The 20,065-nt window shown below is 44.8% G+C and overlaps 1 protein-coding gene and 1 long non-coding RNA gene across 2 annotated transcripts in view; one reads left to right on the top strand and one right to left on the bottom strand.

Annotated features, from left to right (window-relative positions):
- SEZ6L (seizure related 6 homolog like) overlaps positions 1 to 20,065 on the bottom strand; it is a 447,519-nt gene that overhangs the window by 183,199 nt on the left and 244,255 nt on the right. Inside the window, exons 3-4 of the mRNA XM_056529133.1 lie at positions 12,526 to 13,221; positions 11,484 to 11,617 (exon numbers count right to left, since the gene is read on the bottom strand). Coding sequence (XP_056385108.1) covers positions 11,484 to 11,617; positions 12,526 to 13,221 — 830 coding nt within the window. The remainder of the gene's footprint in view (positions 1 to 11,483; positions 11,618 to 12,525; positions 13,222 to 20,065) is intronic.
- LOC130281675 (uncharacterized) overlaps positions 1,835 to 20,065 on the top strand; it is a 44,674-nt gene continuing 26,443 nt past the window's right edge. The window contains exons 1-3 of the long non-coding RNA XR_008846076.1: positions 1,835 to 2,038; positions 18,704 to 18,846; positions 19,079 to 19,153. This is a non-coding gene — a long non-coding RNA (uncharacterized LOC130281675). The remainder of the gene's footprint in view (positions 2,039 to 18,703; positions 18,847 to 19,078; positions 19,154 to 20,065) is intronic.

Raw genomic sequence — 20,065 nt, 5'->3', positions numbered from 1 at the left:
TATTTTGTGTTAGTGTAGTGTAGTGTTTTTAGGGTACAGTCGCATGGGCGGGGGTTCACAGTAGTTTCTCGCTGGCAGTTTGAGCTGCGGCAGAAATTTTGCCGCACCTCAAACTTGCAGCCGGATACTTACTGTAATCCTCCGCCCATGTGAGTGTACCCTGTACATTCACATTGGGGGGGGGGGGGGGGGACATCCAGCTGTTGCAAAACTACAACTCCCAGCATGTACGGTCTATCAGTGCATGCTGGGAGTTGTAGTTTTGCAACAGCTGGAGGCACACTGGTTGTGAAACACCGAGTTTGGTAACAAACTCAGTGTTTTGCAACCAGTGTGCCTTCAGCTGTTGCAAAAGCTACAACCCCCAGCATGTACGGACAGCGGAAGGGCATGCTGGGTCTTGTAGTTATGCAACAGCTGGAGGCATACTACTTTGGCTGGGGATGCTGGGGATTGTAGTTATGCAACAGCTGGAGACACATTGGTTTGCTACTTAACTCAGTGTGCCTTCAGCTGTTGCAAAACTACAACTCTCAGCAGTCACCGACAGCCAACGGGCATGCTGGGAGTTGTAGTCATGCAACCACCAGATGCACCGCTACAACTCCCAGCATGCACTTTAGCTGATTGTGCAAGCTGGGAGTTGTAGTTACACAACAGCTAAAGGTACACTTTTCCATAGAAAGAATGTGCCTCCAGCTGTTGCAAAACTACAAGTCCCAGCATGCCCATAAGGGAATGCTGGGAGTTGTGGTGGTCTTCCTCCTGCTGTTGCATAACTACAGCTCCCAGCATGCCCTTTTTGCATGCTGGGAGCTGTTGCTAAGCAACAGCAGGAGGCTGTCACTCACCTCCAACGACCCTCGCCTTACAGGTCAGTCCCTCGCCGCCGCTGCTCCTGGGGCCCCGATCCCAACAGGGGCGCCGGGGATCGGGGTCCCCAGCACCCGGGGTGCACGTCCCGCACCCGCTCACGTCCTCCGGAAGAGGGGCGGAGCGGGTTGCGGGAGTGACACCCGCAGCAGGCGCCCTGATTGGTCGGCCGGTAATCCGTCCGACGAATCAGGGCGATCGTGAGGTGGCACCAGTGCCACCTCACCCCTGCTGGCTCTGGCTGTTCGGGGCCGTCTCTGACGGCCCCGACCAGCCAATAATTCCGGGTCACCGGGTCACTGGAGACCCGATTGACCCGGAATCCGCCGCAGATCGCTGGACTGAATTGTCCAGCGATCTGCGGCCATCGCCGACATGGGGGGTCATCAAGACCCCCCTGGGCGATATGCCCTGATGCCTGCTGAACGATTTCAGCAGGCATCGGGCACCGGCTCCGCTCCAGATGGTTGCGGGGGGCCGGTAAAACACATGACGTTCTCATACGTCATGTGTCCTTAAGGACTCGGAAATGGAGATGTATGAGAACGTCATGTGTCCTTAAGGGGTTAAAGGAAAACTGTCACATGCTTTGTCCTGCACTATCTACAGGCACCTGTGGATAGTGCGGGAGACGCTGAACAATTTGAGTCCTACCTTGCCCGGATCCGCTGTGCCTTTTGCCCGTTACAGGTCTTTCTCTGTGTATTAAAATTAGCACTTAACTGGCAAAGGCGGGGTTACTGTGTTTAACTGCCACTGTGTTGTAACCCCCTCCCTGCCCGCAGCACCGGCCGGCTAATGAATATTCATATATTGCCTTACTATGTTGTCTCATATCGTCCATATATGTCTCATATAGTTGTCTCAAACTGCCTACACCCTTACTTCAGCGCTGCTCCAGACGAATGAAGCAGCGCTGAAGACCGCTTCCGGGTGTAGTGAGAAAACCCGCACGTGCGCAGTAGCGTCCGGGACTCGGCCGATATGAGACAACATAGTAAGGCAATATATGAATATTCATTAGCCGGGCGGTGCTGCGGGCAGGGCGGCGGTTACAACACAGTGGCAGTTGAAGGCAGTAACCCCGCCTTTGCCAGTTAAGTGCTAATTTTAATACACAGAAAAAGACCTGTAACGGGCAAACGGTGCAGCGGATCCGGGCAAGGTAGGACTCAAATTGTTCAGCGTCTCCCGCACTATCCACAGGTACATGTGACAGTTTTCCTTTAAGGGAAATCTGTCATCAGTGTCACCTGCGTAAACCTGCCGCTACTGTAGTCTCCACACTAGCTCTCTTCTCTTTCTCTTACTTCCTGAACACTAAAGCAAGCACAAGTCCTGTACAAGTTCAGTCCAGAACAGCTAGGTCAAAGCCTACCAGTCTGCAGCCACATCTAATCTATAAATCTCTTCTATGTCTACAAGTCAAGTCTCTACTGTCCCTATCAGAGTCATAACAGTAGCACAGTGGCCTGCATCATCATTATTACCTTTTTAAGTCCAAGCAAGCCTGAGAGGTTCCCTGTGTCCCGGTCACCTCTGTGGAATCTGTAAGAACTGTTATACTGCCTTCTTCAGTAAAGTTCCAGTTGCATCAAAACCTGCTTTGGACTTTCATTTAATATATGCCGCTTCTGGGTTGGTTGTTGGTGGTACCCTACACCATTCAACCACATCTTGGCGTCATGAACACTAGGGGTTAACAACATATTGCCCCAGGGGTTAATACCATCTGGCCCCACCACCTACACTGCTACACCCTGTGGTCCCGCCATACACCGTGGGTCACCACAACTTTGGCATCACAGGATACAGGTGTGTGCCTTAACCACTCAACCATGAGGCCACCTGCAACAGGATACGGGTGTGTGCCTTAACCACTCCCCCACCAAGTCAAGTGAGGCCACCCATTATCAGGATACGGGTGTGTGCCATGGCACAAAGCCACTAGTCCTCTCCTAGTCAGAACTGTACTTAAGGAATTGTCCAGAATTGTCACAAGCTGCGACAGATATTGCGCCCAAAAGTGTACGGGACATTGTCTGTGATTTGTGCTTTGCTGGGGCGCTGAAAAATGTAAGGGGGAGGGGAAGAACATTGTATTGCTCCTGCAAAGTGTACCTGCAAGGGTTAACAGCCAGTCCTTGGTCTTTCCACGTGCATGAGCAGTCACAGCTCCTGCCAGTCCTCTGCAATCACGCCTCCTTAGCCTGCAGGGAGGAACGAAAAGTCTACCCGGTGTTGCAGTGGGGAAGTATTTCTCAACTGGACCAAGCTGGAAGCTCCCCGGGCACAGCCATCTTAAAGGCATCTTAAATAAACAGATTTATTGATGGGGCTCACAACAAATGGGACGAAGCCCAACTTAAAATGTTAGCGGTACCGAACCCTAGTTTGTCATCTCCCGCTTTTAAGAGACTAGCCATCCAAGTTATTGAGTCTGGGGCTGAGTTGGCACCTCTCCCTCAGAGACACTAGGGGCGTCCACTAGGTCAGTCCCACCATCACCACCTGCCCCTCAATCCCTGTGGCCTCAGAACTTCAAAGTGTTAGGCAGGACATTAACCAGCTGACCAAGAGAGTAAAAGAGCTTGCTAGCCGGACTAATCCGCCTAGCCAGGAATCACCTCCGCCTAGAAAACCTGTCCCTGCTCCCTGTAATTTTCCATCTAACAGACCTCCAGGACCCTTCTGTAGCCATTGTAATAAGACTGGACATTGGAGAACACAGTGTTGGGATTTAAACGGGAATCCCTTGAGGTCGAGGACTGGCCCTCAGGAGAATCATCACCAGGTCCAGATTCAGCATGTTCCAAGTCAGGACTCTCCCTATACGTCGCCCCATGCCCCTATGTAAAAGTTGTTGTAGAAGGGGTACAGTTGGAGGCCCTAATCGACACAGGATCTCAAGTGTCTACCATACCCAAGGATGTCTTTTATAAATATTGGAGTGCTGATTTGTTATGTTAACCTGACGATGTTGATTTTAAAGAAGTGACAGGGAATGGGAAACCAGTACCCAGACATGGATACTGGGAGCCAACCATTCAAGTGGGAGAGCATATACTCAGAGGACAGGGAGTGATTGTAACCAATGTATCCGATAAGGGGGCGGTAGAGTTTATATTGGGGATGAATATTATGAGACACTGTTTTCCTCCCCTACATCTCACCTTAAGGCCGGCGGGCTGCGCAGCACCACTTGAAGATCCTTCAGGCGGAGAAAAAGTTTGTCAACCGTCAAGGAGAAGTTTGCCGAGTACGGATTAAGGAAATCTGGTCAGTAGTCTTGCAGCCTCATACGGAGACCATAATATGGTGCCGTGCGTGTCCTGGAATTGGGAACAAAGATTACCAAGCATTGCTGGAGCTGATGCAGCTGGAAGATCACCCTTTAGTGCGAGCAGCAAGAAGTCTGGTCACCGTCTCTGATGGGAAAGTCCCAGTCCGTCTAATTAACCTGTCCGACGCTTCCACCATTATGCCGAAGTATACACCAGTTGCTCAGTTGTATCTCATCGGGGCAAAAGACATCCTCACTAGGACACAGGTGGCCCGGCTGCGAACAGCTCAGGCAGCCCCGGGGCCTGGAACAAATCGTCCTGAACCTTGGTGGACCCAACTCCAAGTGGGGGACGAAAACATCCCAGAAGAACAGGTCAGTGAAGTCATTAACCCCTTAAGGACGCAGGACGTAAATGTACGTCCTGGTGCGGGGCTACTTAACGCACCAGGACGTACATTTACGTCCTGTGCATAACCGCGGGCATCGGAGCGATGCCCGTGTCATGCGCGGCTGATCCCGGCTGCTGATCGCAGCCAGGGACCCGCTGGCAATGGCCGACGCCCGCGATCTCGCGGGCGTCCACCATTAACCCCTCAGGTGCCGGGATCAATACAGATCCCGGCATCTGCGGCAGTGCGCGATTTGAATGAATGATCGGATCGCCCGCAGCGCTGCTGCGGGGATCCGATCATTCAGAACGCCGCACGGAGGTCCCCTCACCTTCCTCCTTCCGGCTCCCGGCGTCTCCTGCTCTGGTCTGAGATCAAGCAGACCAGAGCAGAAGATCGCCGATAACACTGATCTGTTCTATGTCCTATACATAGAACAGATCAGTATTAGCAATCATGGTATTGCTATGAATAGTCCCCTATGGGGACTATTCAAGTGCAAAAAAAAATGTAAAAAATTGTAAAAGTAAAAAAAAAGGGAAAAATCCCCTCCCCCAATAAAAAAGTAAAACGTCCGTTTTTCCTATTTTACCCCCAAAAAGCGTAAAAAATAAATTTTATAGACATATTTGGTATTGCCGTGTGCGTAAATGTCCGAAATATTAAAATAAAATATTAATGATCCCATACGGTGAACGGCGTGAACGGAAAAAAAAAAGTCCAAAATTGCTACTTTTTTAATACATTTTATTAAAAAAAAATTATAAAATATTTATTAAAAGTTTTTTATATGCAAATGTGGTATCAAAAAAAAGTACAGATCATGGCGCAAAAAATGAACCCCCATACCGCCGCTTATACGGAAAAATAAAAAAGTTAGAGGTCATCAAAATAAAGGGATTATAAACGTACTAATTTGGTTAAAAAGTTTGTGATTTTTTTTAAGCACAACAATAATAGAAAAGTATGTAATAATAGGTATCATTTTAATCGTATTGACCCTCAGAATAAAGAACACACGTCATTTTTACCATAAATTGTACGGCGTGAAAACGAGACCTTCCAAAATTAGCAAAATTGCGTTTTTCTTTTTAATTTCCCCACAAAAATAGTGTTTTTTGGTTGCGCCATACATTTTATGATATAATGAGTGATGTCATTACAAAGGACAACTGGTCGCGCAAAAAATAAGCCCTCATACTAGTCTGTGGATGAAAATATAAAAGAGTTATGATTTTTAGAAGGCGAGGAGGAAAAAATGAAAACGTAAAAATTTAATTGTCTGAGTCCTTAAGGCCAAAATGGGCTGAGTCCTTAAGGGGTTAAAATGACCAAGCAGTACCATGAAGCTTTCAGCAGGCACCCCACCGACTTCGGCCGGACTACCATGATACAACACCGGATCCTGACAGGCGACAGTCCGACCATCAAGGAAAGGCACCGCCCTGTAGCCCGGGCATGTACCAGACGGTCAAGAAGATGTTGGCCGAAATGAAAGACGCTGACGTCATCCAAGAGAGTCAGAGTCCCAAAAAGAAGGATGGGACTATCTGCTTCTGCGTGGACTATAGGAAATTGAATAATGTCATGCATAAAGATGCCTCTCCTCTACCCGGGATCGAAGAGTCTTTAACTGCTTTAAGATCAGCTGCATTCTTCTCCACATTAGAGTTAACCAGCGGATACTGGCAGGTACCCATGGCTGAAGAGGACTGATAGAAGACTGCTTTTGTGACCTCAATGGGGTTGTTTGAATTCAAAAGTATGCAATATCCCTGGTACTTTCCAACGTTTTATGGAGCGATGCCTGGGACATCTCAACTTCAGAGTGTCCTGCCATATCTAGATTACATCATCGTATACTCCAAAACTTATTAGGAGCATCTTAACCATCTGACAGAGGTGTTTCAAGTCTTGATCTGTCATGCACTGAAAATTAAACCCTCTAAATGTCATCTGTTAAAACCTCAGGTACACTACCTAGTTCATGTTGTCAGCTCGGAGGGAGTTCAACCTGATCCGGGAAAAGTGGAGGTTGTCAAAGACTGGCCTACCCTGCGTACAGTGAAGGGCATCAGGAGCTTCCTGGGATTTGCCGGCTACTACCGCCGCTTCATCCCCACTTTGCCCAGATAGCTGAGCCCCTTACAGTTCTCCTCAGGGGTACCGCGAAGGAAAACTCTAATGGAAGACTAACTGTCAAGTGTGCCGAAAAGCAAGAGACAGCGTTCCAAGCTCTTAAACATTTGTTGACCGAACCAGCTATCTTGGCGTATCCGGAATATAGTCAACCTTTCTGGCTACCGATGCCAGTTTTGAGGGTCTGAGAAGGTAAAGAGCGGGTGATAACTTATGCCAGTCAACATCTGCGAGGAGCAGAGAAGAATGACTCAAACTACAGTTCCTTCAAGTTGGAGCTCCTCGCCTTGGTCTGGGCAGTGACCGAAAAATGTAAGGACTATCTGGCTGCTACGCCTTTTACCATCTATCCGTTGGCCCATCTGAATACTGTTAAATTGGGGGCCATTGAACAGTGTTGGGCCTTAAGTTTGACCAACTATAACTTCAGCATCAAATATCGAAGTGGCAAGTCCAATGTGAATGCAGATGTACTGTCTCGGATGATCCCCGGCAAAGAACCACCTGTCGAAGACGAGTGGGAAGATGTGGCAATGCCCCCATTTTATCAGAGGTTTGTGAGTCAGGGTGTTCTGACTACACGAGCTGACAGTGAACCCAGGTCCGAAAGGGTTCAGGAAGACCTCTACACATGAAAGACTCTGCAAGACGAAAGTCGAGTCATGGGGATCTGTTGGACTACCTGTTAATGAAAAAAGTGCCAACCCATCTACGCCAGGCCCAGTGTGACTACGAGTTTAAAAAGCTCTGGAAATGACTGTTTGTGCACAAGGGACCGTTGTACAGGAATTCTTTGGATCCACTCTCTGGGAGCGACTTCATCAGATACTGGTTCCCCGAAGAGACGCTGCGATGGTCCTCAACGCCTACCATGATCAGTCAGGACACTTTGGAAACCACAAGACCGAGTCCACTGTCAGGCAAAGGTTTTATTGGATTGGGGTGCGGTGTGATGTCGAGAAGTGGTGCAGCGAGTGTGCCATCTGCAACTTCACCAAGAACCTACGCAAGGATGCAAGAGCGCCCCTCCATCCCATCCAAAGTGAAAGGCCTAATCAGCTGGTCGTACTAGACCATGTCAAGTTGTCCCCTACCCTTTCTGGATACAGTCACGCTCTCACCATAGCGGATTACTACTTCAAGTGGGTAGTAGTAGTGCCTGTCAAAGACCTCATGGCCAAAACAGCTGCCCAGATGTTCTACTCTAACTGGTTGCAGACCCTGGAATGTCCGGAGTCGGTTCTCACAGATCGGGGGAACAGCCTTTGAGGCCCAACTGTTACAAGAATTGTGTCCGTTCCACGACTGCAAGAAATTCCGAACTACAGCTTACCACCCCCAGGGGAATGCATTATGTGAGTGTGTCAATCAAGTCTTTATCCACATGCTGCGAGCAGCGTCTGTGTCCAAGCATGAAGTGTGGCCCCGGCTGTTGCCAGAATTGTTGGAGATCTATAACAATACCATTCATTGCTCCACTGGGTACATCCCGTTCTTCCTGATGATGGGTTGACATGGGCAACTGCCGAAAGAACTGTCATTTGGACTGCAAGCACCCTTAAACAACTCTCCGCAGGCTTCAAAAGACCATCAGAGGAGAATCCAAGAGGTGAAGGAGATTGTTGGTAGAAGAATTGGCGAGGCTCAAGACAGACAGCAAAGAGACTATAACCGTCTCACCTCTGCCAAGCCTCTACAATTGGGAGACAAAGTATGGCTGCGTAAGTTCCCAAGGATGCATAAGTTAAATTCCATTCAGACTTCAATGTCTATGAGATTCAGAAGACTGATTATTAACCACAGGTGGTACATCGAAATCGCATAAAATTGTGCCTTAGAGAAAATCTGCCTGAACCTCCTGCACCTCTTCCATCAGCTGTGCTAGACCCGTGAGGGTGTATGTATCTGGAGAGGGGATCCACCCATCAATGCATGTCCCCATGTTCTCCCCTAATCAGCCTGCAGTCTTCTGTGCTATGCCATCCCAAAGGCTGGTGCAACCATCCTTAGTCTCTTCACCAGCTCCTGTTCTGTCTCCCATGGCATCAGCTTGTACTCTAGAATCCAGTTCCTCTGTATCTCTGTTAAACCACGTGGATCCAGCTAGTCCAGGACCAATTTCAGTTCTGGAGTTCAGTCTGCAAGAGTGTCCTGCTACTCTAGTAGCGCCAAGAGCTCCCGAAGCAGAGAATGTTCCTGAGTCCCAAGAGGTGGTGTTGCGTCGGTCCCAAAGGTTGACATAAGGACAACTGCCAGCCAGATATCTAGACTGACCTAAATAGTGTACACACATACGTTCAGTACACATAAGCCTAAATCACAAAAGTCATGTACATCAGTCACAAACTTCAGTCAAATACACATTAGGGACTGTAGCATTCTCATATCAGTCCACACTACTGTTAGTCACTAAAATGTCATGTAACTAATGTCATTTCTTCTTGTCTTTGTGTACCCAGGGTACTTTACTGGCCAGAATGTATTCCTGTAGCTAACACAATGCACGTACAAAAGTAAGGTAACAAAATGTCAAATGTTATCTAGAGTAAAGTGTTCTAGGGGTAAGTGTGTAATGCCGATAGACCCTAGTAGCCAAGGCATTGGGCAGAAAGCCTCAGGCAACCCAATCCACAACTAGTGTCTAACAATGTCAGTCATAGTCAGGTATATCATAGTACTAATCAAATGTCTCAGTACTCATAAAGTGTGATGTCATAGTCATAATAGAATGTCAGATATAGTACAGTGTAATAAAAAATTTTGGTCAGTCAGAAATGTATAGTCAGATATGTCTGTTATATGCATAGTCACTAGTTGTGCATAGTCCATAGTCATACCTACTAACAAAAAAAGAGTTTTGTCATAAGTATAAGCCATGTCGTTATAGTCATAAGTATATTCATAAGATAATGAATCCCTATCTCAAGCAATTCCTAGAGTTATTCTGTTCATCAGATTTGCAGAGCATGTATGGACATTGTATACAGACACTCTTATCACCAGTTCATCAGTTTCCATATTCGTTTCATCAGCCTGCAATTGGACATTGTATGTAATGCTTCAGGACTGCATATGGTCCAATGACCATTTTGCTTCTCTTCCTAAGGGAATAGACGCCGAGGGCGACTTATATTAAGTAAGGGGGTTTGTCGTGTCTCAGTACAGAACGTGGTTCTGTACAGTTCCTAAAGTCCCCTCAGGTAGAGTCCCTCAAGTCCACAGGGCTCTCCTGCAGGGTTTCCCCCTAGGTCATTATTATTGTTTCTACTGTACATTATTATGTATGTTTATTGTCGGTATTGTACAGTGAATATAAGTTATGTATAAAGGTTATTAGGATGTTTAAACTGTATAGGACCTTCCTAAGGTCATGTGATATGGTCATGTGATATAGGATCACCTGATACCCAGAGTTCCAGAGGCACAGGTAACCACAGGCAACCAGCTACCAATGGGCTTGTCACGATGCCGGCTGGCAGGAGGTGGATCCTCTGTGCCAGAGAGGGATGGCGAGGACCGTGCTAGTGGACCGGTTCTAAGACACTACTGGTTTTCACCAGAGCCCGCCGCAAAGCGGGATGGTCTTGCTGCGGCGGTAGTGACCAGGTCGTATCCACTAGCAACGGCACCTCTCTGGCTGCTGAAGATAGGCGAGGTACAAGGGAGTAGGCAGAAGCAAAGTCGGACGTAGCAGAAGGTCGGGGGCAGGCGGCAAGGTTCGTAGTCAGGGGAGATAGCAATAGTTCTGGTACACAGGGTATAAACACACAAAGAACGCTTTCACTGGCACTAAGGCAACAAGATCCGGCAAGGGAGTGCAAGGGAGGAGACTAGATATAAGCAGGGAACAGGTGGGAACCAATTAAGCTAATTGGGCCAGGCACCAATCATTGGTGCACTGGCCCTTTAAGTCTCAGGGAGCTGGCGCGCGCGCGCCCTAGAGAGCGGAGCCGCGCGCGCCAGCACATGACCGCAGGAGACGGGAACGGGTAAGTGACCTGGGATGCGACTCGCAAGCGGGCGCGTCCCGCTGTGCGAATCGCATCCCCAACGGCCATGGCAGAGCAGCGCTCCCGGTCAGCGCTGACCGGGGAGCTGCAGGGAGAAGGACGCCGTGAGCGCTCCGGGGAGGAGCGGGGACCCGGAGCGCTAGGCGTAACAGGGCTGTAGTCCAGCCCCCTGATATTTAAGGGGCTGTAGTCTCCACACTAGCTCTCTTCTCTTTCTCTTACTTCCTGGACACTAAAGCAAGCACAAGTCCTGTAAGAAACGTTATACTGCCTTCTTCAGTAAAGTTCCAGTTGCATCAAAACCTGCTTTGGACTCTCATTTAATATATGCCGTTTCTGGGTTGGTTGTCGGGGGTACCCAACACCATACAACCACATCCTGGCATCACGAATCCTAGAGGTTAACATCTTGCCCCAGGGGTTATTACAATCTGGCACCACCACCTACACCGCTACACTCTGTGGGCATGCCATACACTGTGGGTCACCACAATAGTGTTATTGACAGGCTAGGATCCTATAATGATTTTTGCCATCAATTATTTTACTTGGGCCCCATGCAAGGTGCTCTTTACATTGTAGGCCCGTAATGCCACAGACAATAGAACTATTGTTGATATTCTGTATAGCATTAGGTAGTCAACATGAAACTGTAAACAGGAAACTGTACAATTTGTGCTGTTAATATTAACCATGATATTATGTACAAATTTGTGCACAAAAGTGTCGTATATCATACATTCATCCTTCCATGAGTACAATTTGAAGAAATAATAGGGTTCTTACCTGCAACTCCACTCCATAACCCATGTAGACTGTGATATTGTATGTACATTCCAGGAAATTTTTCAAAGGAAGTGGAGGATAATCTGTTGAATCAATGTATCCTTCCGGTTCCCAGAAGTTCACACTGCATTGAACTACATAAAAATCCTTGTTAGCAAGAAGAACACGTAAAAATACACTGTATAAAACAACAAAAACTATGCAGAGGGTTTACAAAATTCAGAAAATCTTGTGACATATCATAGATACGTGTCCCAAGATAAGCCTTGGGCCCTCATCAATCTCTAGAGAGGAAAGGACCTTTGGCTTGTGTCTTACAGCTCTTAAAGCTTGCATCAATGGGACCGCTGTAAGAAGTCAATGGGGTGATATAAAGTCTGTTATATTGAGATGAATTTCCATTTAACCAGTGAAGAAAAGCCGTTTTACGTACCTTACATATTAATTATTCTAATTGCCAAGTTATTCTGTATTATAATGACCAAATAATGAGCCTGAAAGGATTTTGAACAGATACTGTAATAGCTCATTGTTACTGTTTTGGACAATAAAGTGAAATGAATATGCTACTGCTATGACTTCTTCTGAACTCTCTATTCATAGATAATATATTTAAGCTGTAAAGTGAAAATATTATTTGGAATTAAGAATTGGTTTTCTTCTGTTATTAAGGCACTTGGCACATCCACAGTAGAATTTATACTATATTAAAGCTACACAATGCATACACAATGCACATTTAAAGCCTTGCTGTCACTTAAATCTTCTGACATATCAAACAGACATCAAAGGTTTTGAGCGGTCTGACTCCCACCTTTTGCCAGATATAGCCAGAAGAAGCACTTATCGACCCCTCCCCCATCTCATCACCATCACCCTGACTGATCAAAACTTTTTGTGGCAGTGCGCTTTAAACAGGTTAAGTACTTGCACTGAAGAATTCCTTACAATAAGACTTCAACTAGCGAATGCAAATCAGTAATATTATAGTCAACAGTTGACATTGCTCTTGCCTGATGTATGTAATATGTCATACAGATACCTGGACTTTGCTCAGTTGTGATCACGGTGGTGGTTATTATAGTGGAAGTAGTAGTATCTTGACTTTCATCTGCGACCATATCATTGTCCCCATGATGTGTCCTATAGGGCTCATCTGCTTGTACTGAAGTGTTGATATCAGTTGAGGACAACTTTACAGAATCCAGACTGTGTGTGTTTGATGGTTGTGCTGTGTATGGAGACAACTGGAAAGGTATTTGAGGGATGAATCCACTATGTCGCCTTCTGTTTATCCACAATGGAAACTCTGGGATGTGTTCCTTTACCGCCCTTGTTTCAGAAGAAATATCCTTTAAAACAGGGGACTTTTCTAAGGATGATAATGGTGATGATAAAACACTGGGACGAGCCTCCACTAGTCTTTCCAAGGCAGTTGGCATTACTGGCCTCAAGCGCTTCCTTGCAATGTTTAACTGCTTTAAGGATGGAGGTTTTTTCCGAGTTGGTAATGTTTGATTATCAGCAAAGTCTGGAGTGGAGCTGGGAGCTTGAGATACCTCCCTATGGATCAAACCTTCCCTTTCTGAGTCAAAGAGTTCTTCTCCAGAATGAGGGGCACTTTGTGATCCTGTGTCCTTGAGGTTGGAATTTTCCCTTCCAATTCTGTTGCTGCCCTGTTCCACTGGGAGCAATTCCAATGTAATTGTAGGAATGGGGCTTTGCTTGATGTTATCATCTACAAAATTGAAAGAACATATTAATTCATCTATTTTCCAATATATTATGAAGATCTACAGAATTTTATGAAAAAAACTAGTATCATCTGGGCAACAGGGAATATGTACAGCACCTACAGGACATCCAGCTTTTCTAGACTACTAAATTGCATGCCTGCCTTACAATAGAATCATGCATAACATGGAGCTCTTTGAAAGAGTTCCAAAGTATTGTTTTTTTTTTTACGGTAGGGACACACATAGTGTATACACAGCGTATTTCACACTGTGCGAAATCCGCTGCACAACAGGAAATATATTTTGTATTCTCCTATGAACAGACACACAGGGCTTCCCCATTGCAGCCCTGTGTGCGCAGTGAGGTTTGGAGGCAACCCGTGTGTCACAGTCACGTTGGCATGCTGGGCTCACCTCCAAACCTCACTGCACACAGAAGGCAGCCGCGGGTAGCCCTGTGTGTCTGCTCATAGGAGAATATGCAGCATATTTTCCGCTTTGCAGTGGATTTTGCACAATTTGAAATGCACAGTTTTTATGCTATATGCGACCCTACCCTTAAGAGACAATTGTTTTTGCCAACATCTGTTCAACCCTAAAAATGTTGCAACTGGGAGTCTAAATCATATAGTTCTAGGTACCTCCATTCTTTCCTTTTCTGTAGGGTATCAAGTTTAATCAGTGCCACCCCTCCCTTCTATATTTCGTCCCTAAATATATGATTGATTTTATAAAAGAAACATGAGATCCATACTGGGTAAGGTAGCTGTTGCATCCACACCATTTTTATTTAATTTACAGGGCTCAATACCAGTAGATGACCACAGTTAGCTAAGAATATCTTGTTAAGAGGATTTAAATAATTAAGTCTTTCATAGTCAGGAAAGCCATGGATAGTCACATGAATGTCTAGATACTTAATATGTTCCAGATCAAGAGGCCTATCATCCACGGGAAGTAGTTGTGACCGTTTTTAAATAATTTACAAGTGCAAGTACTGTACAACTGTCACAATAGTGTCTATAACAGTATATAAGGAGTATGCGGTGTCAGCTAGAAATAGAAGAGATAGTAGAGGGCAATTTTTTCCTCTCTGTCGCCATAATAGAACCCCTGTAGCCCCTGAAGGACCCTAATACAGGCTGCCAATGGCTTGTTTTCACTACAAAGAGCAGGGAAGGCTGGGGGAAACCCTGCCTTCTCTCTACACAGACTGTTATCCCTGGCATAATGCCTTGCAATTGCTCCTCTCTCTATCTACAGCCTGTGTATGCTGTTCACCAAGGATTCTCTCCTCCCATATCCAGTATCTGAGCTAGTGTGTAACCCTCTCCCACCTATGCCAAATCTTACACTGACAAAATCATCATATATTTTCCCTGAGTAGCAGATAAATGGTAGGTAATTTTTTAATAGAGACTAATTAGAACATTTGTTTCTTATGCACTTAAAAAAACAAATCATTAACAAAATTTAAGTGAAAAGATGTTCATAGCCTTTAATGCATTATAATATCCCCTAGAAAAAAATGGAATACACACCAAGAAACATACAAAAAAACCTCTATAAGTCTCCCCTATTAAATAAGAGACACATGGGGTGTTGTATGGGCCATTGCAGGACATAGATAACATATGACATATCTGTGAGAAAGCCAAGAGCAGGCTAAATGTGAATAATCAGACAAATATAATTATTTGCTATGACAAGCACTACATCACACTTATCTTCTTTCTATAGGAGGACATATTTATATTTTGTGTAGCGCAATGTTTCATTTGCTGTACCAATGCCTGATATTGATACCCAAAACAAAATGAGGAGTCATAATACAACATGGCCAGAAATCTGACCATCCTATACCCTTTTTCCTACTCAGTAGTATGATTCATACAGCTGAAGGGCAACTGAAAGACATTGCGCTTGTGGTTGGCTTATCAATGAGGCTGCTCAATATTGTCATAAATATTAAAATGTTACGTAGCTTCTGTTATGCATGGGAACATAGATCTTAACCACAAAATCTGACATTTTTACTATTATGAATTAAGAGGTAAATTTTCAGCTGCATAATATGACAATGTGCTGCAAACCTTCTCCATCTCTTTGTAATAATGTATCAGTTTATACATTATATACTGTATATGCTGCTTATCATAGGCTTTCACCTTGGATAATCTAATAGATCTTATTGACCTGGTCAGCATTTTATCTTAGCATTCGCTCATATGGTATCTTAAATACGTTTCTATCTATGTCTTTATCTATGTTGGATTTCTATAACTATAGGCATATATTTGGTGTGATGATTTTTGTCCCTACATTGCATGAACAAATTGGCTGTTTAGGCATTTGCTCATCGTCGTCATCCTCATGCAGCAATCGGCTTTATATATTTAGCATAAGCTTCTTTATGAGTCAAGTATCTTGATCATAAAGTTGCTGGCATGAAGTGGTACAAATAAATTAAAGCCGATAAAATGATGGCTTATGGCTAGAATATCCTTATGACAAAAACAGCAATATGCAGTATGTGATTGTTTTTGTCAACTACTGTCTGTATAATACTTTTCCCAATTCTAAGTCTATTTCAGACCTTTTATGTATCACTACAATAAGCTTAATGCAATCCATAGTTTGGAACAGGCTGTGTCCACTTTATCTGAGATCAGGACGGCATTGCTCCTAATTGCTGCCACTAGAGATGAGCGAATCGAATCGGACAAATGCAAATTTGTTCCGAATTTCTTGAAAAATTTGATTTGGATGAAATCAAAATTTCCACTCAATTCGGAAAAAACTAATTTCTTCATTCAATCCATTTTGTTATTATTCTAAGGCTAGGATACCACTGAGTTTTTTCAGTAATAAAAAATTATTTAACAAAATTTTTATTTTCTATAACAAATTTTTTATACATTTTTAAACAGGGACCAATTTATGTGGGCGGGCAGGGACCTAAAAATGGAGCTGACAATAATAAAAATGTAGAAAAGGGCCATTTAAATGTAAAAATTATCTATATATTTTTAATTCATTTTGTTTATTAGTAATGTATTTTAAAAATGTATTTAATAAAGTGTGTGTGTTTTTAACGTTTTACCTTTTTTTTCTTAATTTTTTTAAATTTTTAGGTAGTACTACTACCCCCAGCATGGAACACACTGTTCCATGATGGGAGTAGTAGTACCTGTACTAATAGACAGATCGCCCCGGGTATCACTTCTGACACCCATTGCGATCCTCCTATATAATGTATAGAAACTGTGGCACAGCCGCTCTTCTGCGCTATCCTGCACTATGTTCTGTGATGTAAACTTCTTCATATCTGTTCTCTTACTCATGTGTGCAGTGAGCTGGGAGCTGATGTGGCAAAATACTCTCATACCTGCCCATACATGAAGATCTAAGACACTATGAAACATCAATAGCTGTTTACATAAGATTACATACACATGAGAAATATACAAGCTGATTTCTAATACTATAATCATAGCTGAGGCACTTACAGTTTATCATCACTACAGAAAAAGAATGCTTCAAAGTGTACCTGTCATTAGCAAAAAAAATTGGATATGTGTAATGTACATTGGTTAAAAATGTGTATATTTTGTCCCTGCAGCTATTGTCTGTGTGTCTCTCTGAGGAGACCAAATACAGGAAGTGTGGGTGGACAAGCAGGGCTCTGTGCAGTAAGGACAAGCAGGGCTCTCTACACTGAGGACAAGCATGGCTCTGTGCAGTGAGGACAAGCAGGGATCTGTACATTGAGGACAAGCAGGGCTCTGTGCACTGAGGACAAGCAGGGCTCTGTGCAGTGAGGGCAAGCAGGGCTCTGTACACTGAGGACAAGCAGGGCTCTGTACACTGAGGACAAGCAGGGTTCTGTGCACTAAGGACAAGCAGGGTTCTGTGCAGTGAGGACAAGCAGGGCTCTGTACACTGAGGACAAACAGGGCTCTGTACACTGAGGACAAGCAAGGTTCTGTGCAGTGAGGACAAGCAGGGTTCTGTGCAGTGAGGACAAGCAGGGCTCTGTGCACTAAGGACAAGCAAGGCTCTGTACACTGAGGACAAGCAGGGCTCTGTACACTGAGGACAAGCAGGGCTCTGTACACTGAGGACAAGCAGGGCTCTGTGCAGTGAGGACAAGCAGGGCTCTGTGCACTGAAGACAAGCAGGGCTCTGTACACTGAGGACAAGCAGGGCTCTGTACACTGAGGACATGCAAGGTACTGTGCAGTGAGGACAAGCAGGATTCTGTGCACTGAGGAACAAAATGGCACTTTGCAGTGAGGACAAGCAGGACTCTGTGCAGTGAGGACAAGCAGGGCTCTGTACACTGAGGACAAGCAGGGCTCTGTGCAGTGAGGACAAGCAGGGATTTGTACACTGAGGACAAGCAGGGCTCTGTGCACGGAGGACAAGCAAGGCTCTGTAAACTGAGGACAAGCAGGGCTATGTACACTGAGGACAAACAGGGCTCTGTACACTGAGAACAAGCAGGGCTCTGTACACTGAGGACAAGCAGGGTTCTGTACACTGAGGTCAAGCAGGGCTCTGTACACTGAAGACAAGCTTGGCTTTGTGCACTGAGGACAAGCATGGTTCTGTGCACTGAGGACCAGCAGGGCTCTGTACACTGAGGACAAGCAGGGCTCTGTGCAGTGTGGACAAGCAGGGCTCTGTGCAGTGAGGACAAAAAGGGCACTGTGGCTCTGTGACACACCCCGGTTTACACAGCAGGATGTTTGACAAGCCAGTAGCCTACACAGAGCACTTCTTATCCTGTCCTGTACTTTGCACAGAGATACACAGGCAATAGCTGCAGAGACAGCAATTTTATACCTAGAAATATACACATTTTTAAACACTGTATGTTACAAATATACATATAATGTTATTATGTACATTTAAAAAGTTTTTGCTAACAACAGGTACACTTTAAGGGTAGGGTCACATGTGCTCTTTTTACTGCTGCATATTTTCCTAACCATTTAAATCAGTGGGTAGCAAAATATGCAGCTGATTTCGATACCCATTGACTTCAGTACGTATTAAAATATGCAGCAACATACGGCACATGTGACTGTACCCTAAAGCTATTAATTTAATTTAACTCTTGAATTTCTATACACTAGATTCTGTAGGATAGTAACAATACAGATATATTTTTTCCCATGGAAAAAGACACCTACGTCATACCTGGATACTTTACCTGATAAACTGTGTGCAAGAAGCACTTTTGATCCTGATATTGTAAACAGTGCATTGGATGTGTTTGCATAGTCTGTTATAGCTGAATTTAAAGTGCTACTCTGGTAGAAAACATCAACTGGTGACAGAAAGTTAAACGGATTTGTACATTAGATCCAGATGAAGGAAATCCGCTGTGTTTCTGAAACGCGTTGATGATCCAGCTTTGTGGACTAACAAGCACCCATAGTGACGTCACTATTCATCGCCTCCCATTGCGACTTACAGATCGGACTCAGTCTGGTTGAGGAGCTACTGGCCGGAGCGCTCTCCCACTGCCCGCCCACACCCGGAGGATCACAGAAGTACGAAGGATAGATCTACCGGAGCAGCTTCCAGCCACACGAGATATAACATCGAGGGAGCAGAAGGTACCCTAGAACTATCAGAACACACTTGTGTGGATTCAGTCTATCCACCCCATATGTAATAGACTAAAACGGCCCACTGTGGCACATCTAATAACGTGTATTTACATCACAATAACATATAGCCTATTTCTATGCGTCAGGTAGTACCAGTCATTTTATGTTATACCTTCAACGCATGAGTATAATTATATTTCCTTATACTTACTATTGCACACTTTATTTCCCCTTTTAGTGTCTTCGTTTTTTACCCCACTACATCTCCAGCTCGTTTAAACCATTTGTTCATAAATCTAATACACATTCTCAGGTACGTCTTCTGTTATTATTGAATCAAACATCAGGTGTCACTCATCGTATTTTAGTTCCTATTATTACCATCTTGCCAACTCAGCGCGTACTTTCACTATATATTTTTGAGTTACTACTTTATGTTGTGTACGATATAGGGAAATACGTACGATAGTACAGCAGCAGAGCAGGCGCTTTCCGACACCCTCCAGCGCTCATGTACATCCATTTATTGCAGATTTGTAAATTACTTTGTGGTGTCCCGGTTCAGAACATAGTTCTGTATAGTCCTTAAGTCCCCTCAAGAAGAGTCCCCAGGGCTCTCCTGCAGTGTCACCCTAGGTTATATGATGTTTAATGCATTGTATATTCACTATGTACATTTATTGTATGTGCTCTACTGAGAATGTCATTATGTGTAAAGTTGTACAGATTGTATAAAATGTATAGGACCTTCCTTGGTCATGTGACCTGTAATCACATTAAATACCCAGAGTTCCAAGGGCACAGGTACCCCAGGTTACCAATGGGCTTTAGTCCAGCCCCCTAGTATATAATGGGCTGTAGTCTGTATATTCACTCTCTTGCTCTTTCCTCTCTTGTTCCTGCATGCTCTTGAGACCTGGACCTAAAAGCAGGCACAAAGTCCTGTACTATCCAAGTTCATCTCAGCAAGGCCAAAGCCTAAAGACCAGCAGCCACTTCTGAACTGTAAGTCAAAACTACTTCCACAAATCAAGTGACTACTACCCAGCTAAAGTAATACTAGTAGCACAGTGGCCTGCTGTATTATCACAATAACTACAAGTCCAAGCAAGCCTGAGAGGTTCCCTGTGCCCCGGCTTCCTCTGTGGAAACTGCCTAGTTGTAAAGACTGTTATCCACCTATTCTAAGTAAAAGTTTAAGTTGCTTCAAATCCTTGCTGTGGAC

The sequence above is a fragment of the Hyla sarda genome, chromosome 1 (assembly GCF_029499605.1).
Source record: "Hyla sarda isolate aHylSar1 chromosome 1, aHylSar1.hap1, whole genome shotgun sequence".
NCBI lineage: Eukaryota > Metazoa > Chordata > Amphibia > Anura > Hylidae > Hyla > Hyla sarda.
The sequence above is the reverse complement of the archived record's forward strand: the minus strand, read 5'-3'. Positions and strand labels throughout refer to the sequence as shown.